This window comes from Sebastes umbrosus, chromosome 19 (genome assembly GCF_015220745.1).
Source record: "Sebastes umbrosus isolate fSebUmb1 chromosome 19, fSebUmb1.pri, whole genome shotgun sequence".
In the NCBI taxonomy this organism is placed as follows: domain Eukaryota; kingdom Metazoa; phylum Chordata; class Actinopteri; order Perciformes; family Sebastidae; genus Sebastes; species Sebastes umbrosus.
The window spans coordinates 21,868,328-21,892,848 of record NC_051287.1 but is presented as its reverse complement, the minus strand read 5'-3'; the positions used below and the strand labels follow the sequence as shown (position 1 = coordinate 21,892,848).

General features: G+C 41.2%; 1 protein-coding gene across 2 annotated transcripts in view; it reads left to right on the top strand.

Annotated features, from left to right (window-relative positions):
* Positions 1–22,361, top strand: part of ric1 (RIC1 homolog, RAB6A GEF complex partner 1) — a 44,169-nt gene extending 21,808 nt beyond the window's left edge. Inside the window, exons 4-27 of one of the 2 annotated variants that reach the window (XM_037753210.1) lie at positions 483–590; positions 3,794–3,939; positions 4,187–4,323; positions 5,689–5,780; positions 7,119–7,207; positions 8,667–8,811; positions 8,958–9,006; positions 9,410–9,610; positions 9,704–9,919; positions 11,009–11,047; positions 11,681–11,791; positions 12,027–12,116; positions 12,221–12,381; positions 13,835–13,973; positions 14,068–14,184; positions 14,630–15,037; positions 15,120–15,431; positions 15,603–15,761; positions 15,940–16,073; positions 16,507–16,787; positions 16,922–17,137; positions 17,627–17,804; positions 17,929–18,117; positions 19,056–22,361. In XM_037753210.1, the coding sequence (XP_037609138.1) occupies positions 483–590; positions 3,794–3,939; positions 4,187–4,323; positions 5,689–5,780; positions 7,119–7,207; positions 8,667–8,811; positions 8,958–9,006; positions 9,410–9,610; positions 9,704–9,919; positions 11,009–11,047; positions 11,681–11,791; positions 12,027–12,116; positions 12,221–12,381; positions 13,835–13,973; positions 14,068–14,184; positions 14,630–15,037; positions 15,120–15,431; positions 15,603–15,761; positions 15,940–16,073; positions 16,507–16,787; positions 16,922–17,137; positions 17,627–17,804; positions 17,929–18,117; positions 19,056–19,371 (4,033 nt within the window). In that variant the 3' untranslated portion in view covers positions 19,372–22,361. The remainder of the gene's footprint in view (positions 1–482; positions 591–3,793; positions 3,940–4,186; positions 4,324–5,688; positions 5,781–7,118; positions 7,208–8,666; positions 8,812–8,957; positions 9,007–9,409; positions 9,611–9,703; positions 9,920–11,008; positions 11,048–11,680; positions 11,792–12,026; positions 12,117–12,220; positions 12,382–13,834; positions 13,974–14,067; positions 14,185–14,629; positions 15,038–15,119; positions 15,432–15,602; positions 15,762–15,939; positions 16,074–16,506; positions 16,788–16,921; positions 17,138–17,626; positions 17,805–17,928; positions 18,118–19,055) is intronic. The other variant, XM_037753211.1, reaches the window with a different exon arrangement.
* Positions 22,362–24,521: the final 2,160 nt, after the last annotated feature.

The following is a 24,521-nucleotide window of genomic DNA, read 5'->3' as shown; positions in this document are numbered from 1 at the left end:
CTAAATCCTCTCATGTAATGATGTAATGTTGTTTTAGCTCTTGACTTAATATGTAATAACTGATTTGCTGTGGTTATATGGTTGATAAAAGCAGGTAGTGACATTTTAGCTGCTAATTGTTACAGCTATCACTGATTTTTTTAGTATTAATGTGCTGCCATAACAGCCTCCCACCTGGGTAGGCCTTCCAAACAGCCAAGAGAAAACAAAAGCATGTGAATAGGGGTCGTGTCTGCATGCTTTTCTCACTTTTATTTTACTAATCCTTCCATTTCAAGTGTCCATTTCTTGTGTGTGTATGTGGTACCTGTATGCCAGTGTGTCTTTCACATTCCTTGCCAGCATACCAGCAGAGGTCAGGCAAGTCAGGACGTATTCACTGATCTTGTTTAGCTCTGATTTGCATTTTGGGATTTCAACAGTTTTCCTCATACATTTGTATATCTAATACTGTGCATCATTGTATTTGTGTGTTTGCACAGAGGAAGTCCTCGCGTGAAGGTTACCCCGGGTTATAAGGAGGAGCAATGTGCCCCCGCTTTGTCTCTAGAGATGAAGAAGCCCGTGGATCTGGAGGCCCCCATCACCAGGTAGGATTATCGTCCTTTTATCTCGTCCTCTGTTTTTCCTCTCCCTCTTTGTGTTCCTCTCTGTTGTGTCTGCCTCATGTAGACTCCAGCTCACATTCACATAGACCCGCACACACTGGAACCACCAAAACATGTGCTGCTCACTGTGTCTCTTAAATGTAAAGTGCTTCCTGTAAACTAAGAAAGAGCGCTATTGTTTTTTTTACCCTCACCCCCGTGATCATTTTCATGTACAAAAAGTTTCTTCTTAGATTCAAGATCAAGATTCAATTTGTTTATTGTCACTCCGGTTATACAAGTACAATCGTGTGAAATGCTTTTGCTGGGCGGCGCCATAAAAGAAAGAAAATAAATAGTAAATATACAAGGACATATAAAATATATCACAATAAAATATAATAACAAAATATAAGAAGCAATATAATTAATATACAAGGACATATAAAATATAATAACAAAATATAAGAAGCAATATAATTAATATACAAGGACATAAAATACAATAAAATATAATAACAAAAATAAAAGCAATATAGTAAATATGCAAAGACATATAAAATGTAATAAAATAAAATTACAAAATATAAGAAGCATTATAGTAAATATTCTACGACATATGAAATATAATACAACAAAATATAATAACAAAATATAAGAAGCAATATAGTTAATATAAAAGGACATAAAATAAAATAAATAAATTGACAAAATATAAGAAGCATTATAGTAAATTTACAAGGACATTTAAAACAAAATATAATGACAAAATATAAGAAGCAAAATAGTAAATATCAATTTAAAAACATTTTCAAATAATTAATTTATTACACACAGGCAAGATGTCTTCCATTAAAAGCTTTGAAAACTACACTAGTCAAAACAAAATCATGTTATTATTGATAGAGGCTTACCATTCAGTATCCTTTGACATAGTTTTGTACAATTAAAATCTTGTAGCCTACACTTACCTTATGATTTAAACTCATGCAGCTCACCAGTGGATATTTAAAGCATTTCCACCATAGTTGCAGCTGTTAAAAGTGACCTGCTTCTTGTGCATCTGTGAAGGGCATTTGGCTCAGAGTAAAACCTTGAAAAAGTTTCTTCTTCCTCTCATGGAAAGTCAACATTGGCAGCGAGAGATGGCTGAGGCGAGAAGCTAAGCTCCTCCACTCTGTTGTAAACACAAAGTCCTGCAGAGAGAAATGCCTGAATCTGCAGAGATGGAGGGACGCTGAGAGAGGAACAGTGATGGACGGATGAATATAGGTGGCTGGAAGGGGTTGGTGATGATTGACGACTAAAGGAATAATTCTGATTTCATCGTTAGCTGGATGGAATTAAGAGTTGCCTGGAGCATAACTGATTCAAATCAGCCTCATGTGTTTTCTGGACAGTATTTATTCAGATGATAAACAAGACATTTTGGGAATTCGCTCACGTTTAGTGAGATTGATTGCTTGTCATGTTACCTCATGACTATGCTTGTTACATATTCAGAAGGTGTTTCCATTTTGTCTTTTGCATTTCAGAGTCAGCTAAATGGTAATTGGAGGAATTTGCGTCCTTCACTGTCTCTGAAAAGACTAGTCGCCATTTTAGATGGCTGAAGTGGATTTTTAAATTTTTTTATATCAGCATCACCTGCGTGATGACAGATACATTTTCAAGCCTTTACCTTTTAATGTAGGCCTATTATAAACGTAATTTGTACAAGGGGTGGGAATCACCAGAGGCCCCACGATCCGATCTTATCACAATACTTAAGCCATGATACAATCTTATTGCAATTTTAAATATTTTGCGATAATATATATTGCGATTTATAACCTTTTTTCAACTGAAGATTATGCAATCTGTCAACATCAGTTTTATCTAATCGGATACAGTTTCCACTCTGCTCATCTCAGAGTTTTCTCTTAAGGTCAGAGGTCAAGGGCCCACTTTGGAAATGCCCATGCCAGTTTTTCCTCAGCAATATTTAGTGTAACTTTGGAGCGTTATTTAGCTTTCTTCCCGACAAGCTAACATGACATTCCTTAAGTTTTATAGTTTCATATGATACCAATATCGTCACTCTAGCTTTAAAACTGAGCCCGCTGCAACATCTGAAAGACAGAATAGCAAGGTTAGTTTATATAACAGTAGGTCAATACTTGACGTCCGTATATAGATACAATATCGCCTCGCAAAATATCGCGATACTATACTGTATCAATTTTTTTTCCCCCACCCCTAAACTGGGAAAAAATGACCACGTGATCCCTTGTTCATTGTTACCATAAAAGGTTATGATGGTTTAAATAAGGATTTCTAAAACCTAGTCCCTAAAGTATGATAACTTATTGATGAGAAGGAACAACACTGGAGTCTGTTAGATGGGAGCCGGAGTCTACTTCCCCCTTGTTTTTCTCCTTTGTGGTGGTTCAGTCTTTGCTAATTTCAGTTTCTGTCTTCTTCTAGTTGTCCACCTTCCCTACTATCGCCCCCATATCCTCCAACTCGACGTCTTTGTTTGCTGATTGACAGGAACATTTCTGCTCGACTTTCTTTTTGCCCATATTTTTGTTTATCTCGTGTTTATATTGTCTGTCATGTCCTCGTGCTCATCTGTCACATCTCCTCCGCTGTGTGCACTTGACAGAGATTACAGAGTAGTCATCCGAATGAGAGCACTCGTGTTGGCATTTCAAAGGCACAGCTTGATCGTGCAGGAGATGAGTGGGCGTCTCCCGCTGTGAAACTACAGCAAAAGATGTTGCCTCCTCCACAGTGAAAGTCCACAGTGCTCGACACCCTTGACTTCCTTTCATTTCACTGCTTTCTGACTCTTGCTTTCTCTCCTCTTGGTTGTCCCATTGTGCCATCTTCAGACCTCTCATACTCTGTGGAAGACAATGAAGCGCTTTACACACAAACCCACTGTTGTTTTGTTCCCTTGCCTATTAGAAGACAGTGAGAGTTGGCACAGGCAGCTATGTGGCCTCATCACAGCTGGCCAGTAAAAGTTCCAGAGGGCACAGCTGGATGATGACTAGTCCACTGTTTTCTAACACTGCTGTTTGTTATTTCGCTCCCTCTCTGCCTACCTACCGTTCCGGCCTGTTTTCTTTTACTACCTCCTCCACAGTTTCTTTCATGTCTTTTGGAACTCAGTGCTCATTTTCTGTGTTTCTTCTTCTTCTCCTTCTTCCTCCCACCAGTCTGCAGTCCCTCCAGGAGGACTTACTGGTGTGCACCGCAGACGGCTACCTCCATGTGCTGCACTGGGACGGGCTAGGCAGCAACGGACGCAAGGCCATCTGCCTCACTACGATCCCCTTCTCGCTAGACCTGCAGTCTGCTCGAGGTTAGCGAAGACCCGTGCACACAGCTAAACACAGCAGACTTGATTCTCGTTGAGAGTGTAAACCAAAGTCTCCAAACACTTTCTAATGCTGGGAAATGAATTATGAATACAAAACATCACTCCCTAAAAACACACATGCACTATTGTGCCTACAGCAGTGTCCCATATAGTCCAATGTTTTACTTAACTTCAGCTCCACATTCAGTGTTTTTGTTGCACTTCAACCTCTATATGTGCATGTTTTTAGGTGGTCCCTCTCTGGACCTGGAGGGAGTGTATATCCGTTGTATGGAGTATTGTGTGACCCTGGACGGCTTCGCTGTGGTGCTGAGTGACGGACGCCTGGGCTTCATCACGCCGCTCAGCAACACCATCACCGCAGATGTAAGAATACTCGCAGACACACACTGCTGACGTTGAAACGCGCACACAGTTTTGCTGAAGGGCAAACACATCTAAACCCATCTTATAAAAAGTTTATAATAGTTGTGTGTAATTGAAAAGCTGATGAAAGTCTCTGATTCTTCTTTACAATACTTGCAGACAGCCTGCAGTTCTTGTAGCTATTTTATCCAGGAAAATTCCTGATTGTATATTCATTCTTCTGTTTTGTAATGATAACCAGGCATTTGTTTCCGCAAAGAAATTGAAAGTTCTGCACAGATTTTGATTAGGTAATAGCTAGGGGTGTAAATCAAAATCAGGATATAATATTATATTGATTCTTTGGACAACTATACAATATTTACTGATATCACAAAGTCTGCCACAATACAATTTTGATTCAATTCAAGGGCCTTTGATCGTTCTGAGACAACATCAAATGTCTATTTAACACAATCAGTTTCATTTAATTAACCCACAAAAAGCATCTAAAATATGATTTGATAGTTTTATCACTGGGCTCTGTAGGAAGGAGGTGCGCTTGGACGGAAATGGTGACAAAGCCGTGCCATGGGAATTTCAAAATAAAGGCATATCATAAAGATGTTGATATGTATTGATGTTTTCACTTTGTATGGATGATATTTGTTTGTTGATTATTTCATCAATATATTGATCCAGATGTATTTATGTACTGTATGTATATTTGGATATCAGTTAAGGAACAAATATAAAGGCAGTATAAGTAGTAAATAAATAGTCAACAAACTGTTCTCTTTGACTGTTAAACAAGTGTTAAGATAATTGAGAGAGCTGTTGATGTCCTTTCTGCTCTCAGTAAAGTTTATTTTAATGACATAAGTACCCGTAACCTCAGTATTCCCAAAGAGAAGAGACACACAGACACAGTTAATAAGTTTTCAGATTTTATAAATAGGACAGCACAATATTTTTTATTAATATCATGATCACATGATTCAATGCAGGCCTTGCGGCAATTACTTTCATCTTGGCAGGATTTCAACAGTAATGACTATCTGTGAGATATCTTTTCGCATCCAAAAAGGCGAGAGGAGCTCACCATTAATTATTGAGTTGTTCTAACGTTTTGGCCAGGAATGATGTTTTTGAATTTGGAAAGTGGGTGTTGTTGCCTCCACCAGGATATAAACGTGTCCAGATATAAATGTTAAATCGTGACCAAGCAGTCTGCTGATAATGTGTGTTTATTCTCTCCTGTAGAGTTTCATTTAGACCTATCAACACATGACATATAAGTGATGTGATTAATGGAAACAGGCTGACCTGCAACTGACTTCATACACACATTTGTAATTCATAAATGTTTGGTGTGTGTGTCTCCAGCAGCTGCAGGGCGTCTGGGCAGCAGATGTGACTGATGGCACCTGTGTGGCTGTCAACAACAAGTACAGACTGATGGCCTTTGGCTGTGCCAGGTACGTGTCTACGACAGTGTTGGGAAGAAAACCTGGTTGTGTGTGTGTGCGTTTGTTTGCATCCGTGTGTTACAGAGATAGATTGTTGTCCATGTGGTGTGTGTCCAGTGTGAGAATCTGTCAGTTTGTGTTTGCCGAGGCCTACCTAGTGTGTGCTTGTCAGAAACTCCCAATGGATTATGCAATCTGCCAGGTTGGCAGGAAGTTCTCTTCCTTATTGCTCCCTCCTAAGGTTGTAACGGTATGAGATTTTATTTTTATAATTTTTATCATTATTTTTATTTATTTATTTACTTACTTACTTACTTATCTATTATTTTTTTATTATTATTATTATTACTATTATTATTATTATTACTATTATTATTATTATTATTATTATTATTATTATTATTATTATTATTATTATTATTATTATTGTAGTAGTATTAGTAGTATCAGTTACAATGACCCTTAACAGAATTATAAACCTGATAAAAATAATAGCATGTAACTATCATATCTTATTTAACTAAAACATGTTAGTTAGCATTTTAGTAGCACTATAACATGTAATTAACTACTAAATTAAATATAACATCAGCTGTGAGCTTTTTAAATAATGTCCTTTGATTATTAATAATTATTGCACGGCTTTGTTGAATACTCGATTCTGATTGGTCAGTCACAGCGTTCTACGGTCTGTAATTTCTTTATAGCAGACCGTTGCTCGCACTCTCACTCACTTATGTCAGTTACTTTCAATACAGTAGATAAGCAAATGTATAGGGTATGATAGCCGTCACCTTTCATATAGACACAGTATACCGTTACAACCCTTGTCTCCTTCATCTTTTTTCTGTGTTTTGTACCTCACTGAGACAACATGGGCACACACAGCGGTTCAGTTCATTATGTACAGTAATTATTGCCCAAACAGTCCTTGGCAAATAAATAGAGAACATAGAGCCTGCAATTAGACTGTCTCACTGTACAAGGTGAGTCTTTTGAACATTATGTGAATACACCTTTGAAAACGCCCTTCCAGATAAATGCGCTTGTTACTCTGATGTAGATCGCTGTGATTTTTTACCACTGAATGAGCAAGAGGTTAACTATGCAGCAACTAATAACATTAGATCAAAGCCTCTGTGAAGAATCATTTAACACAAATCAAATAATGACCTTGATTGTGTTATCGGTACAGAGGTATGTGCCTGTGTTTGTAGCTCGGAGGCTCTGCTCCAAATTACAGCCACAGGTCACCGAGGCAGCTCTCTGACCCTTGTAGTAGCTGTTTCTGTCCTCCAGGCATAAATTATGGCTTTTAAAAAAGTGTGTGTGTTGTTTTCCTTACAGCGGCTCGGTGCTGGTGTACATGATAGACACCACGACAGGATCCATGCAGCTCTCCCACAAACTGGAGCTCACCCCGAAACACTACCCAGGTATCACAACATACTGTTTGCTCCCCATCTCTCTCTCTCTTTGTCTCTGTCTCCTTCTTTCATGTCTCTCTTCTCTTTGTCTCTCTCTGTGTCACACCCCGGCACAAATTCCTCCTTGAGATAACTTGCATTCCTTCAGCTGTCTCTCTCTCTTGGGTACACATGCCTGTATTTCCCCTCAGGTCACATCTGTATTTAGACTCCTGTAATGAGATCTAAAGCCATAGCTCCCCCTAGTGGGGGAGCTGCCATTAAGGCCTATCACTATTCCAACAATGAATCTGTCTCTAGGGTATGTGCAGGTCTGAAAAACTGAATTTAATTTCCTCAAAAACCTTCTTAGAAGGCATTAAAGAGTCTTAAATTTAAATAAAAAAAGTCTTAAATATTTTCTTTTGCCTGCTGTATGCAGTAATGTTTGTTATAAAATGTTATTGTAAATTGTAGCTACAGTTGCTGGGAAGCTCATTGTTGCAAGTGTTAAAGTGTTGATTTTAGTAGAATCAATACATTTTAATTGGTTATTCCATCTATCCATTTTGTGCTGCTTATCCAGGTTGCATTGATTTAATTGATTACATCATTAGGGATTGTTATATACTGCTGGAAAGAACTGAAAAAGGTGATATAATAATTGATAATTCAAGGTGATATCGCCCCTACTGGTTTTCCATTCCTATTTTATACATTGGCCAGAATGATTGTGTAACAGTTCAAATTAAAATGCATTCTATGTGTTATTGAAAAGGTCTTTAAAGACACCCTAGTTTCTCTGCTCTCTGTACAATGAAAGCCTTATCAGTAATATTTGAACACCTGGCATTGTCTCAAGCAGTCCAAGACAATACACAGGATTATTATGTCGCACACACGATGGCCTTCAGTGCTTAAAAAAACAAAACACAAGTGGCATACTCCAATAGGGATGATCTCTGCTACATTTTCTTTAATTCTTCAGTCCAAAAACATCTTGTGTGGGTTAGTTTTTATCTGAAAGGCATGCTCTAGAGAGCTGTGATTCATGTGGAAAAAAACAACAGGTTATTTTGTAGCTAGGTGTATGACTGCATTTCACAGCACTTTGCTCAGCTACTGCCTGAGTTTTCATCAAATCATAATATCACTCTGTAATATCAATCTCTGTCAATCAGAGCTGGTAAAAGACCAAACACTGCTCAATGTGGAAGACAGTATTCAAAAATATTCTTCTAATATTATGTAGTTGTGTTGTTTCTGTTTTGTTGGTTGTGTTCCTGTGAATGTTCTCAGGTCTCTCTTGGAAAAGAGATCTTAATCTCAATGAGACTGCCAGATTAAATAAACATTAAATACATTTGATCCGGTGGCAAATATGAGAAAATACGTCTTAAATACTTCCATCGCACCATTTGCAAAATCATTAGTATTTTTTAACATGCAACTACAGTATTAACTAAACCTTTCTGAACCCTTATAACAGACATCTACAACAAGACGGGCCCAGTCAAGCTGATCCGCTGGTCACCTGACTACAGCGTTGCCATGGTTACATGGGAGTGCGGTGGCCTATCACTGTGGAGTGTCTTTGGAGCTCACCTCATCTGCACTCTGGGAGAGGACTTTGCGTAGGTGGACACACACACACACACACACACACACACACACACACACACACACACACACACACACACACACAAATGCACTAGTACACACTTCATGCAGATTCATATAATTTTTCATGCTTTTTATATCTTTTGTGTCCTCCCCTCAGGTATCGTTCTGATGGTACCAAGAAGGACCCCATTAAAATCAGCTCTATGGTAAGTATATTTAATTAACACTGTCCAACCGTCTGCATTTTAACATAAAAAAGGACATTTGAATATAAAACTCTTGATTTTTAAAGCGTATTTAAGAGATTTAAGGTTACAGAAATCAATAAAAAAAATTGAAATTATTATAAATAATGACAGAAACTCAGTTGGCAAAGTTAAAAGCACAAGTGTTTTGGTTCAGTACCCACTTAATCCCATTATTTACTATTGGAACAGAGGTAACGCAGGCCGTTTAAACAGTTAATGCTATTCCAATGAGACGTTTCTTCATTACATGCTTTATTGTGCATGTTTAAATTATTTATCTACACATTTACCTGTTACATGTAAAGAGTATTTTTCTTACCATTGTGTGCACACTGTCTGACTTGCACTCTGCCCTTTCCAGAGCTGGGGAGCAGAGGGTTACCACCTATGGGTGCTCCCTTACAAACCGGAGAGGAGAAGGCAGGAGGAGCAGCAGCAGCAGCAGCAGCAGCAGGAGGAGGAAGAGGAGGAGGAGATGGTCCCACCTCCTCACCCCTCCCTGCAGGCCGGCATACTGCAGTTCCACTTCATCAAGAGCGCCCTGACAGTCAACCCCTGCACGGTGAGAGGACGCATACCATCCCTTTTGTGAATACACACATACGCACAAACACACACATTAAACATTGACGCTCTGTTTGTTTCCTCTGTGCAGAGTAACCAGGAGCAGGTGTTGCTCCACGGTGAAGACCGCCTCTACCTGACCTGCGGTGACCCATCGCAGGTCAACAGCACCTCCGACACACACCCGCACACACACTTGCACCCGCACGACGGCAGCAGCCCGCTGCACCACCCCCCCAACCCCGACTCCTCTCTCTCTCAGGGACTCAGCACTTTACTGGGACACAAGCACTGGCACGTGGTCCAGGTAAGGATGCGCAGTCATCACACCTGGTTAGGGGGGGAATTTATGCAACGGGGACAAGAGTTATGAAATATTACTTGGTGGTAGCATATCATATTTCACTGCAGCCTCAGGCTCATCCTGTACAATCAGCAACAGAGGCTTTTAGGGCCGCGATTATTTTCACTCTTAATTAATCTGCCAATTCTTTTTTCATTCTATTATTATTCATTTGTCTTCATGACAGTAAAAAATACCCATCAAAATTTCCTACAGCGCATGGCGATGTCATCAGATGTCTTATTTTGTCCAAACAACAGTCCAAAACCCCAAAATATTCAATTTAATTCACATTATCTGATTTGAAAAGCAGGAACCATCAAATTTTGGCATTTCAGCTAAACGATTAATCCATTATATTATGGCAGCATAGCAAACCCGTTATTCATTTTGTGATAAAAGCGCCACATTTGGTACACATATAGCTTACTATATTTAGAAGACATATGGATATTGGGCAGTTTAGCATTCTGATGACCATTGCAGCCATTTCCCAAAATGAAATGACCAAATACTTTGTAAAAGTAACCATAGAATTGTGAGTGAGTATTTGATTTGGTTCTCAGGGTTACTAGAGTCTAAATTATGTCCGTTATTTCAATGTGGATCCAATGGGATAGGAACGTTTGACCAACTGCTGGTGGCCATATTGAAAAACGGCTTTCACGGCCACCAAGGTGCGAGTTTGGGATGGTCCAATATCCAGTTTTGTTCTCAATATATCTATCAAAACCTCTACCAAATTTGGTGCTTTTATGACAAAATGACCAATTGTTTACTTCAATATGAGACAGAGCTGAGCTGCAATGAATGAAAACCACCTTGAGCTCAACTCCATGTGCTTAATAGTCGTTACTGGATCATAAAAGACAAACAAGAAATGGGAGAACCTCATGAATCAGTAAATACTGTTAACAGCTAATAATGCTAATACCAGTCACGTCACCAGGGAGCTTTATTCAACCGTGATCTTGCCTGTGTGTTTATAGTTCAATAGATATGAAGTATAGTTGATTGTCTTGTATTTCTCATGATGTTTTTGTATTCCTCTAGATTCACAGCACATACCTTGAGAGCAACTGGCCTATACGGGTAAGTGTGGGAACGGGCGTGTTTGTAATCTTGCCTCCAGGTCCTCTAGGTCAAATGTCAGGACAGTTGTTAGTCACAGAAACGTGTATTAAATCGTCTTTGAAATTGTCTCCCATGAGTATATTCAACTTTCTGGTATTTCGATGTGATGTGTATGTGTGGGACACATAGTATTATCATCATTGTGCCATTAACAGTTTCTAACAATAGGTTATAGTAAGGCTACATATGTGCTGACACTAGAAAAACTGCCATAATCCCTGAGTCTATAAAGCAGTAATGTTTACAAAGCAAACTAATTTCGCTGTGTTCACAAGTGTGTTGACATAAGCATAATTATTGTTATACAAGGTGTGGGAGTGAGAAAAAAAAATCTATATATGAATCATAGTAAAATAATTTGTCTTTCTCTTCTCGGAGAGCTCGGGGTGGAAATAGCAGCTATTGTGAGCCTATAAAGCTCATTTCTTTTATGACAAATGGCTTCACAAACAAACTTGACTTGTCAATATGTCAGTATACCGGTGGTCAATAAAAATGTTGATAAAACTGTGTTCAGTTTTGTTGGAGTGTGTGTATTCTGTGTCAATATGTTGTATTGTTTGCCTTATGGATGTGTTTGTGTGTGTGCAGTTTGCAGCCATAGACACAGCAGGCCAGTGCATGGCTGTAGCAGGGAGGCGGGGCTTTGCACACTACTCCTTATTCACAAGGAAATGGAAGCTGTTTGGAAACATCACTCAGGTATATGTGACATTGTAGACTGGACGATAAATGATAAGATGAAACCCTCTCTAAATGGCTTCAGTACAATTACGAATAAACAACTGGTGACTGTGAAAGTAGTGTTTTTATTTTGTCATTAAATATCTCCACTTTTTCTGCCAGAAATAACTTCAAATAATATAAAAAAATAGCATTCAAATGTGGTTTAGAGTATTTTAAGGTAACGTTTATGTGTGTTTGCATTTCTGTGTAGGAGCAGAACATGACGGTGACGGGAGGTCTGGCCTGGTGGAAGGACTTTGTGGTGGTGGCCTGTTACAATTTTATAGACCAGCAGGAGCAGGTGAGACTGAAGCACCACTTATTGTTTGTATTCGACGATTTCTTTCCATTTATCGTGATTCTAGTTGTGACGTTTCCCCTCTGCTCTCCCTCTGTTGACACTAGTTGAGGCTCTATCAACGCTCCTCCAACCTAGACAACGCCTTCGCATCCGTCACTAAGCTGCACTCAGACACTCTGCTGCTTAACGTCTTCAGAGATATGATCATCCTGTTCAGAGCCGACTGCTCCATCTGCCTCTATAGCATAGAGAGGAGGAATGACAGGTGAGCTCCTGTGTGCACACATTAGAACCTTAACTTCAGAACTCCATTAGCACTCACTATGGCATATCTGACATTCATCTTTTCCCAGGATAATCTCATTTGTTTGCATTCTGCACAGGCCTTTTTTGGGAACAGTTTTTGTCAAAGTGAGGATTGGTCAAAATTCTCTGGATAGACTGGATACCGTTCTCTACATTTAGCACACTTACTTCCTTTCACACACTCCAGTACCAGGGAAATCCCTGGCACCAGTAGTCATAATAGTGTTAGGTAATAGTGTTACTCAGCCACATTTTCCCTTGGGAAAAGAGGCTTTTAGTAGAAGACCTAAAACCCATCACATGACAGAGCTGGGCCTCAGCGTTGCATCCGTTACTTCTGTCGAGAGCAGACATCGGGCCTCATGCAAGAACGTTTTCGTACTCTTATGAGTGTGCCATTCCAGATTCAGCAAACGCTCCTAATGTCAGATAACCGTGTAAATGACCTGCGTAAACATGATGAATGCCACCTAATGCTGCATAATCAACCCCCCAATGATACCGTATAAGGCTACGCATCCTGCCCCATTCATCTGTCTTCTGCCAATACAGCAGCACGCTCTCTTCCAAGAGCTTGACCTGCATCCAAAAGACGTAAATCGGCCATGACGCGCCTGGTTACACCTGTTGACCTTATTACTTTCTATACAGAGACAAATGAACCTTCAATTAGTGCATAATTGAAGTCGTTTTGCAGTTGTTATACAATAGCATCAATGCCCAATTTACATTAATGATGATATTGTATAGGCTATATGAATACATTTAGTATTATATTATAATTCGAATTGCAGACTCAAACAGGATAATGTCAACATAATTCTGAATTTATAATGGATTTTCAAACTCATGAAATATAAAATCCATTAGTGAAAAACTTTGGTTTGAATAACAGCGGACTAACTGCACGACTCCAACGACAGATCTGGACCACTCGTAAATTGTGTTTGTACCGAAGAGAAAATTCAAGATACGAGAAAACTGGTGAATACGACAAGTTCGATCACTCGTACAAACCACTTAATCTCCTCGTGCGAGTGTTTCTTGCACGAGGCCTACTGTTTTTCATGAACAGTGTTTGGCCATCCTCTTTAAACTTTATCAGAATTATAAAGATTTCTGCTTACTTCAGTATTTTTAGTGACCTTTCATTTCCAGCCAGGTACATTGAATAAATTGAATCAAGGAAGCTACCTGAATAAAATATGTAAGTAAGATGCATCGAGTTGTTCGCCAGCATTGACTGCATTAGACCTTCAAAGAAAATGAGACTCTGCTTAGCAGTCAAATGATGTCGCCTCTCATACTGAAAGCTTTTTCAAATACCTTAAAGTCCTCCAAGTCTTTTTAGTGCATTTGTGTTTTTACCTGGAAGTCATGATATATGTGTAAACCTCTATTTGATGTTCCAGTCCGCACCCGACAGCCAGCGTGGAGTTGTTGCAGGAGGTGTCAATGTCTCGCTACATCCCTCACCCCGCTCTCGTGGTCTCCGTCACACTCACCTCTGTGCGCACAGAGACTGGCATCACATTGAAAGCCCCGCAGCAGGTAACACTGTAACACACACACACACACACACTGACCTATACTGTCTCTATAGGTGTATTCATGTTTTATGTGTGTGTGTGTGTGTCCAACTCAGGCCTGCATGGCAGAGAGCATCATGTTGAATCTGGCTGGCCAGTTGATCATGCTGCAGAGGGACCGGTCAGGACCGCAGGTACGAGAGAAGGAGACGCCCGCCAACAACAAGAAGCTGGTGAGGCTAAACAATAAGAAATGCATTGATGTCACGTGGTCTTAAGTGACACTTGTAGTTTGTGCACCAGTGCTTCAAAAACTTGTTTTTTTCCTGTGCTTGCTACAACAAAATGCAGGAAAATGTGCTATATCACTGGTGCATTCAATGTTCAGTAGCTTATGGCAGGTGATATTGATGCTGGCCTAGATGATCTTTAGTTGAGGTGCTGGTTTTATCAGATCTGTAGTTTGTCATTTCACTGGCTCATCTCAAACATTGTTAAATCCTCTGTTTGACTAAAAAGCAAGTGATGGTTAAGCAGTAATCAGCACTTTCTGAAAGCTAATGTGACCGTTGGAGTTAGTTATAATCTTTAAGGTGAGTCTCCTACAATCTTTAAGCAGCATGTTGTGTTACATTTTTGTTATTAAATCCCTAAAACCCTTTTTCTTTCTCCCCATAGCTACCATTCTGTCCTCCGGTGGTGCTGGCCCAGTGTGTGGAGAATGTGTGGACAACCTCTCGCTCCAACAGGAAGAAACGCCACCTGCTGGAGGCCTTGTGGCTGTCCTGCGGCGAGGCGGGCATGAAAGTCTGGCTGCCGCTGTTTCCCCGAGACCATCGCAAGCCCCACTCCTTCCTCTCCAGACGCATCATGCTGCCTTTCCACATCAACATCTACCCTCTGGCCGTGCTGTTCGAGGACGCCCTGGTGCTGGGGGCGTCCAACGAGACCGTGCTCTACGACGGGCTGCAGGGATCCTCCGAGCCGCTGGAGGCGCTGTTCCCCTACTGCACCGTAGAGAGGACCTCCCAGATCTACCTCCATCACATCCTGAGGCAGCTGCTGGTTCGCAACCTGGGTGAACAGGTACGTGGAGCCTCCTGTGTCACCGGCCTCAGCTTAGTGAAAGAGTGGTGGTGATATTCCTCAATGTTCCCTCTCCCCACAGGCTCTGATGCTGGCTCAGTCGTGTGCCTCCCTGCCCTACTTCCCCCATGTCATGGAGCTGATGGTGCACGTCGTGCTGGAAGAAGAGGCGACGTCGCGGGAGCCCATCCCCGACCCTCTGCTGCCCACCGTGGCCAAGTTCATCACCGAGTTCCCCCTCTTCCTCCAGACCATCGTCCACTGCGCCAGGAAGACGGAGTACGCCCTGTGGAACTACCTGTTTGCCGCTGTGGGAAACCCCAAAGATCTGTTTGAGGAGTGTCTCATGGCTCAAGACCTGGACACAGCAGCCTCCTATCTCATTATACTGCAGGTAGTCACACACTGACACTACATGCACTACAATTTCAGCCTAGGACAATCTCATTCATAGTCCTACCACAGATAAAATCGTTGTGCATTACTGAATAATATGTTTTGAGTGTCATGATATCATAAAATCTTTCTCCGTCTCGTTCATGTGCTCCGTCCCTCTCCGTAAAAGAACATGGAGGTTCCAGCAGTGAGCAGACAACACGCCACGCTACTCTTCAACACGGCGCTCGAGCAGGGCAAGTGGGACCTCTGCCGGCACATGATCCGATTCCTCAAAGCCATCGGCTCTGGGGAGATGGACACTCCGCCCCCAACACCCACCACTCAGGTAAAGAACTTCAAATTACCTCGACAAATATTTATTTCCTTTACTCGCCACTTTTTTTTCTATAGGTAATCAGGTCTTCACGCAAATGAAGGTGGCAAATCTGAATCCCCCCCATCATGCTTTGCAGCCACAAACATTGTAAACCTGTAAACATGAGCTGTATATCTCTTGTCTTTAGGAACCCACCTCAACTGGCGGCTTTGAGTTCTTCAGAAATCGCAGCATCAGTTTGTCGCAGTCGGCAGACACCATCGCTACGGGCAAGTTCAACCTGCAGAAAACCTTCAGTATGCCCACTGGAACCTCTAAGGGGTATGGACATGCACACACACACACACATGCAGTTACGCCGAATTCACACCAGAGCAGTGGCGAAGTGCGGCCTGTGGCGAGCTACCATGCAATGTCTATGAAAAGCTGCGGCGGCCACTCCCGACCTCAGCGAACTGCGGCCAAACAAAAGTTGCAAAGTGCAGCCAGACAGTACCCGCAGCCTTTCAGTAAACAGATCCTGTGACTCCGGTGACATGTTGACCTATGTTACAAAGAATATCTTCCCACCTGAAACACATGAATACGCCTCCCGGCCGCAGAAATATATAAATATTGAGGCGAGCTGCACTTCGCCGCTGCCTGGTGTGAATTCGGCTTAACGTAGATTGTGAGAACTAGTACATTTTGTTCAAAATGTCCTCACTGTAACCTCTAAATGTTTCCTCATCTTCTTTCTCTATCTCTCCTTCAGTCGGGATGGGGAGTGCGCAGAGAACATGTATATTGACATGATGCTCTGGCGCCACGCCCGCCACCTCCTGGAGCAGGTCCGCCTTCGCGACCTGGGTTGCTTCTCCGCACAGCTGGGCTTCGAACTCATCGGCTGGCTGTGTCGCGAACGAAACCGCGTGGCCCGCGTCGAGGATTTTGTTTCTGCGTTGAAGAGACTCCATAAGGACTTTCTCTGGCCCTTCCCCGTTATTCCCGTGGGAAGCATCAGCTCGCCGCTGAAGAACGGACGGTGTCGCACAGGTGAGTGACACAGGATTCAGGCATAAGTACATTATTAACATTAACGTGTGAACATGGGGTCTCTGCTGCCCCAGTTCGTAATACCTTTGGCTCTATCCCAATACTCTGTGGTGTTTTTTGTTGTTACTCTTAAGTGCTGGGTACGCGGCTGTTGAAATCGCAGTCAGCTGACAGCCTGCTGAACAGCGACATGGACACGGCGCCCCCTCAGGCAGCTTCCGCAACTAACCTCACCTGGCTGGACGGGCTCGGCCAGAGGCCCAAAGACATGGACACGGCCTCGTCTGCTCACTCCACCCAACACTCACCACAGACACACGATGCGTTCCTGTCCCTGCTCACCAACAAAGGTAATGAGACTCCAACAGCTCATCCCTGACCAACAATTTCATACAGATGTCTGATAAAATGATAAAGTGATGACATTTTGGACAGACATGGAATGTAAACTGCAGCTTGCCTGGTTATGACTTTTACTTTTTTTACAACATTTTTTATGACATACTATACTATAACCTTTTTTTTTTTTTTTACATTTTTATGTTTATGACACCTATACTATGACTTTTTTAAGTTTTTTTACGACATACTATGACTTTTTTTTTTTTTAAACATTTCTTATGTCATACTATACTATGACTTTTTAATGGGTTTTTTTATGACATACTATACTTCAACTTTTTTTAATCTCAGGAACGCATAATAATAATGAAACGAATAATGAAGTGATGACATTTAAGACAGACATGGATGTAACCTGAAACTTGGCGGAGGCATACAACCGCAAAGAGATAATTCTAGTTCTTCCTAATTCCTCTTCCTCTTTCTCACCCCTCTAGTGGAAGAGTACAGCGTCGGCTCGGCCACAGACTTGACGGAGACCAGCTCGGTGGTGGACGGTGATTGGACGATGGTCGATGAGAACTCCTCCACTCTGAGCCTGAGCCAGGCCGAGCTGGAGCACATCTCCATGGAGCTGGCCAACAAAGGCCCGCACAAGTCCCAGGTGCAGCTCAGGTGAGATACCGTCACAAAACCTCACATTCCATGATCCCACTGCAGATTGTGTTTGGTCACACGCTTCAATTCAATGTGAAAAAAAAGCCAGTACTTGACAGCTGTGCCTCTCTGTTTCCTTCAGGTATCTCCTCCATGTGTTCATGGAGGCGGGCTGTCTGGAGTGGTGTGTCGTGATTGGTTTGATCCTGCGGGACGCCAACGTCATAAAGCAGGTGATCGGCTTCCTGGACAGCCCCGAGGTTCCCCAAGAGACTGTGCAGAGTGTTCGAAACGGCTTACTGGCTGTCGACACATGGGTCTCCACTGACTGGTGGGTATAGCTCAAAATATTGTGTTTTTTATGTACTCAAATTAGGACTGTCAAAGTTAACGCAATAATAACGCAAATTTGTTTTAACGTCTCTAATTTTTTGAATGCATTAATAATAATAATAATAATCTTTATTTATATAGCACCTTTCAAAACACAGTTCCAAAGTGCTTTACAATAAAAACAGAACACATTTAAAACAGGGATAATAAAAGGTACTAAAAGCCAGTAACTAAACACATAAAAACCTAAAGGGTAAAACAATTAAAATGTCATAAAACATAAATAAAAACAGAGAAAAGCAATTCTAAAAAAGTGAGTTCTGAGCCCTGATCCCCTCAAGAAGGTCATTACATAGTCTAGGTGCCCTGACGGCAAAGGTTCTATCACCTTTGTGTATTAATCTGGACTTTGGAACCACAAGGAATGACGCATCCGAGGGTCTCAGAGTGCGGGAAGGGATATAGGGCAATAATAGATCCGCTTAATAGCTTTGGGCGAGGCCTCTCAGGGCTTTGTAAGTAATTAGTAATATTTTAAAAACAATTCTAAAAGCAACAGGTAGCCAATGTAAGGAAGCCAACGCAATCGATCTTTCGGAGGTTGTAGCTCAGGCTCAGTTTTAAAGCTAGAGTGAAGATACTGCAATCATATGAAACTAGAAAACCTAAGGAATCCATTGGTACCAACCATGTCATACTAGCTTGTTGCAAAGGAGGTTAAATAACGCTCCAAACTTACACTAAATTTTGGCGAGGAAAAACTGGCATGGCCATTTTCAAAGGGAAATATATGTGAATGAAAATGGTTAGTTTAGTTTAGACAGCTGTGATCACAAACATGATGATGTTTGGCCGTTTTGGTCAAATAAAAAGATATGTAATGATGAAGAATATCATACACAGTTTAACCCTTTCCTCCTCTTCATCTTTTTCCAGCCAGGGTTACAAACCATTTCTCAACCTGATCCAGCCGCAGCTACAGGAGCTGATGGATTCGGCGGCCGAGCAGGTGCAGCCGGAGGCCTTCCAGCCCACCAGCCAGAGCTCCAAGCTCGGCGGCCCTGAAGGGCTGGGAGGTGCCGCGGTACCGCGGGCGGAGGACAGTAGAGGAGCGGCGGCTCCGCTCGGCCTGGCCCTGCCCTCCCTCGAACCTGCGGGAGGTTTCCCCCGTCCCCCCTCTGAGGACTGTCCTCCTGAACAGACAGAGGAGCAGGGAGACGAGGAGGGAGCCTACGACTGCACCTTGTCCTGAAGTCTGGAGCCTCCTCCGGACTCAAACCTGTGAACTCGAGGGAAAGAGAGGAGGCAGCAGTGACTGACTGGAAATATACTTTATTTTTGTGTGTACGTGAGTGTGTGCGTGTATGTGTGTGTGTATGTGTGTGTGTGCATAGAAAGTACCTCTACTGCAGGTTCTTACTTCAGTCAGTATTATCCACTCTTCAGATTTGCCCTTTGTGTGGACCCTGTGGATACGGAGCTACCGACAGAGCGACAGACAGCCCGACTGACACATGAAGACACACACAACCAGTGACAGGGTTCAGTGTGATGGTTCCTCTCTAACAGGCATCATTCTACCAAAATGTGCTGTTAGACAAAAGCCCACCTATATGTCAGTTTGTGCATTTCTACATCAGGTTGTGGTGTTTGGAAGCTGTAGAACAGCACATGGAAAGCTTTGTTTCTATTCCAAGACAGATGTTTCGTGTGCGTAACTTTTTGTTTGGCACCTCGTTCAAGCGCAACTGGAGACTTTGAAATGTGTTTTTTTTTTTTTTTTTTTCACTGTCCAGACAAAAACCTCCATTGTTTCCTTTTTGGTTTAATGCAAGAATCGGTTCAAAGACGAGAGTGTATGTGCATCAGCATCACGCTACATTGCTAAGCAAAATGTAGAACAAAGCTATCTAAGTCACGAACCATTTACAGGATGCACTGAAGTGTGTCTGAGCCTACAGTGCAGTGTGCAGAGGTCTTTCATACTTTCATACCTCATATGATTTAAAAATATTTTGTGATACCTTTTTCAATAATGTACGTGTACAAGATAACATTATTTTTCTATCAATTACACCTTGTCCCCTTGAGTCTCCTTGTAAAAAAAAAACACAAAAAAATGGTATGAATTCTATGTAATTCTTGAGAACGACCTTAAGATTTCTAAGAAAACGATCTCTGAGAAGAATCCACTGTTGCGAGTGCAGACTAGTTTCTTACCACTGATCAACAGTACCTCTGTTCATGTATTTTTCTTTCATGCAGCAACGCCCCGACTTTGCTGAAGGGGAGTCTGAGCCAGAATCAGCCCGTCTGATCTTCTTCATGTGGTCCAGATTTTAGACAACAAGCAGATCAGTGTTAAGCCTTCGCCGAGGTGAGCAGATTTAAGGCCGTGCCGTAGTGCAGTGTAGGCGCTATAAAAACCAAATCATATGATGCTTTATCCAGCTTTTTAAAACACACACATTTGGGTTCCAGGCTCCATCCGGGAGATTCTAAATGTGTTTCCCATCATCAGCGAGGCAGATTGTTAATAATACTCTGTAGATTTTGTACCTATCACTTGTTGAAAGAGCATCATTTGATTCCATCATCAGTAGTGTTAACAGTGACCCGTCGGTATCATTTTTAAAGTGAGGATGAGATTGATTTTGTCGTTGTATTTGGCTGTGTAATAAGAAGATATGTAATTTGACCCTCATCTTCTGATGAGGACCTAATATTTCGTCCAATAAGCATATCACATCCCTGAACCTCTTGAGGCCGATTTTGTGTGCTTCTGTGTGGATTTCTGAACGCGCATACCACATCGTATTGAGAACGTGTCGACATGTTTGGTGACTTTCATCACATGCATATTGATTTTTATAGTATTAGTCCTCATTATTATTATTATTTATTGGCAATTATAGCTGAGTGGTAATTACTGAATTGATGCTCAATTGTATTTTATGACTGATAAACTTTCCCCCTCCCCCTTTAGTTAATCAAAGTCGTGTATTGGCTCTCTACCGCAAGCACTAAAAGGTTCATCACACATTATGTCAGTATTATATTGTGCAATGTATTGAAATGTTACTCAGCTTTATTTTTTTAATGTTCACTACTTCTTTTTCCCCCAGCTTTTACTTGTCATGATAGACCAAATCATATTTTATAGATTTGCTCTCTTGTCGGTGTGAACGAGACGAGCCGGTGTGTGGTTATCTGTTTAAAAAAAACTGTTGAAATTTAGATTCTTCTGTTTTTATGAATTGCCTGTATTGTAAGAACACTCACTATTCACGAAAAAGGGCAAAATGATGTACTGTCGTCACTCAACATAAATCTCGTTCCAGTGGGCCCCGTGTCCACTCTGAACAAAGCCTACAGCCACACTCCGCTGCTCCGCTGTAAGCTTTACTTGACTTGAAAAATGGTAACATGACGAACCAAAGACTTTACGTCCAGAGGCCTTCTGTTTTAACCGGTTGCTTTGATCGAGTGCTTGACTCATTATGCATGGGGGGGGACAAAAAACACCCTTACCCCATCCCTCTCATCAGAAACCTAACCATCGATGCTCAAAACTAATGCTGACGGCATACGAGACAATTTCCTACGGAAATGAATATTGCAGATCTTTTCTGGTTTCCTTCTCTAACGTGTGTCTCGTGGTACTCGGGTGTCACGTTCACTCGGAGGTGGACATCGCTCCCTCCCTTCCTTCCTCCCTCCCGTGTACAGTTTAAAAGTTTTTCCTGTTTCCTGACTCAGAGTATAAAGTTTTATTTCTGGGGGGCGGCAGCAGCAAACATCCTCAATGCAGTGTAAAGATCCTCTCTTGTACATTTGCCTTTTCTACTCATGTTTGGTTTTTCTACTTCATTTTTTTTCCTTGTACATAAAAGACCAATAAATTATTTTTAAAAATGGGTTAGTTTGCCTGTATTTCTAAATCTGCTGTTTGTATGTACATGTTGTAAATAGGACAATACAACGTTTTAACGTAATAAGCATTTTAATTGCTGTACAATTGCTAGTTTAATTCAAGCTTTTTTGCATAATGTAAAATCATCCCGTCCATTCAATAGATGGATACCCTGTAACCAGATCAATCCCAATAATCCCAATCACTTCATTCCAATTGACAGACAAATATGCAATTTTTAAAAAAGCAAAACAGCAGTTCAAGAGTTATTTAAAGTGTCAAATCAATCACAAAAAAAGAACAAAATGATCAGTATTTAAAAAAAACAACTTTAACTTTCAGAACAAAAACTGAACAGTTAGAGAAATAGGCGTGGGTGAAAAGTCAAGATGTTGGACAAAAAAAAACACAGTTCAGGTAACTATAACAAAACTGTTAACAAATTAAACACCTTTTTAAAAAATAAAGGACATCCTTCAACAGGCGTTAAGACATTTCAATGTGTATCCCAGAATAGATTTCAGTTCAACTGCTTATTTCTCAAGCTGATATGAACATTTGTTGTGAATGACTGATGTCCTTGACTGACTGTTAACATGTGATGAAGCTATAAAAGCTACGTCCAAGGGTGAGTTTATACACTGAACAACAAAAACACACACTGCGCTGCGCTTGGTCAGCCTTAACTGAGTTACATTAATACATTAGATTCTGTCGCAAACTATTTAGTCTTAGTCTAACAGTGGGAGCAGCAACGGCGTCTGATGAGCCATTTCACAGCGGTTAAGTCCCACATTTACAGCAGTTCCTCCTGTTTTCGTGCTTTTATAAAAAACAAACGCGCCTCTTGTTATTCATCGACTGTCGTCCCATTTAACGTTAGAACTATAAACAAAAACGGTCAAAACTCATCTTCTGTTTCCATGCTTTCCTTCAGTGTCGAACAAAAAATCAAACGCTATGACACTTTGCACAGATTTTTAGAAAAATATCCATTTACACTTGTTAATAAAGCTTTTCCTCCCATAGACGCTCTGCATATCAACTTTCAATAAATCAGATTTAGATCATCGCCTGTCACTTTAAGCGGTGTCTGACTCCGTTATTAACAGCTGGAGAGCAGCACAGCGTTAATGCAGAAACATCTGTTTCAGGAAGAAATGGTTAAATCTACTGACATCCAACTATTTCCGATGCATATTTCCAGCAGGCGGCTAAGGCTCTCTGTTCTGCAGACATCTGGAAAAGTGAACAGTATGGCTGCTTTCACTGTGTAGAGTTATGTGAAGTATATAAGATCTGTAGTAAATGGCTAAAACGCACAAAAAAAACAAAAAAGGCATGTAGAGGTGTTCCAATACCGATACCAGTATTGGAAATGCGTCCGATACTGCCCAAAATTCTGCCAGTTTATGCACTGATCCGATACCATAATTTATTAAACCAGGGAAAAAAATCCACTTGTTTAGCCGTAAATCAATTTGCAATTTATCTATACATTCTTCTTGGATCGGTATTCGGAATCGGCCAATATCGTAAGTTCAGGTATCGGAATCGGTATTGGGAAGGAAAAAAATGGTATCGGAACATCTCTACTGGTATGGTCCTTTAAGATTAACAAAAGAAAAAACACTTGAGAAGTATAAAACCTCTGTTGTTGACAACAATTTCACCAGCCAATTCAATTTAATTTCAGCAGATGTCTGATATATATTTGATATTTTGCTTTTTAAAAGGGACACTGAGGACTGACATGTCTTCATCCTACAGTCAGATGATAAAAACAATCTCTGGAGCTTTCAATCGTATCACTCTGTATCTTCTTGACTGACTTCTCGTTTCACATCGTGCATAAAAGAAGGAGCATAGTAGGACGATCTGTTTTCTACCTGCCAAGTGCTGTCAAAAGGCCCTGATGGAGTTTAAGTTTAGACTTTCCAACAATTCATGTACATACAAACTGTGAACAGTGCAGCACCTGATAAGCTTTAAGACCACTGAGACGTTTGTGTCCACAACAGTAAACATTTTGTGTGTCTTTGGAAGCGAAAATGTTAAGGCCTCCTTCCTGTCAGCATTTCTTAATTTGTGACGGACAACATGGATCACGACGACACGTCACCGGGTGTGACACAGAGTGGACGAAAGATGATTTTGCTCAGTTGATCTCTCAAGCGCAAACAAATCTCCCAAGTCTTTATAAACTGACGCCACCTCGGATTACATATAGGAGGGGTCAAACTGCCAACAAGCAACCATGTGGCAGGGAGGGGACGGTGGTCAGAGGTAGCCCACAGACAAACATGATGATGCTTTATATAATCCATCAAAATAATCTCTCTCTAACGTTTAAATCTTCCCAACAGTAACATTCAAACCAGTCTTTAACATTAATAGCTGTTATCCTGGTGTCAGACACAGAGTTTTGATCAATGTGGAGGTAGTGGTGACACTGAAGGGGCCAGCATACTCCTTCAGAAGGGCTCGTC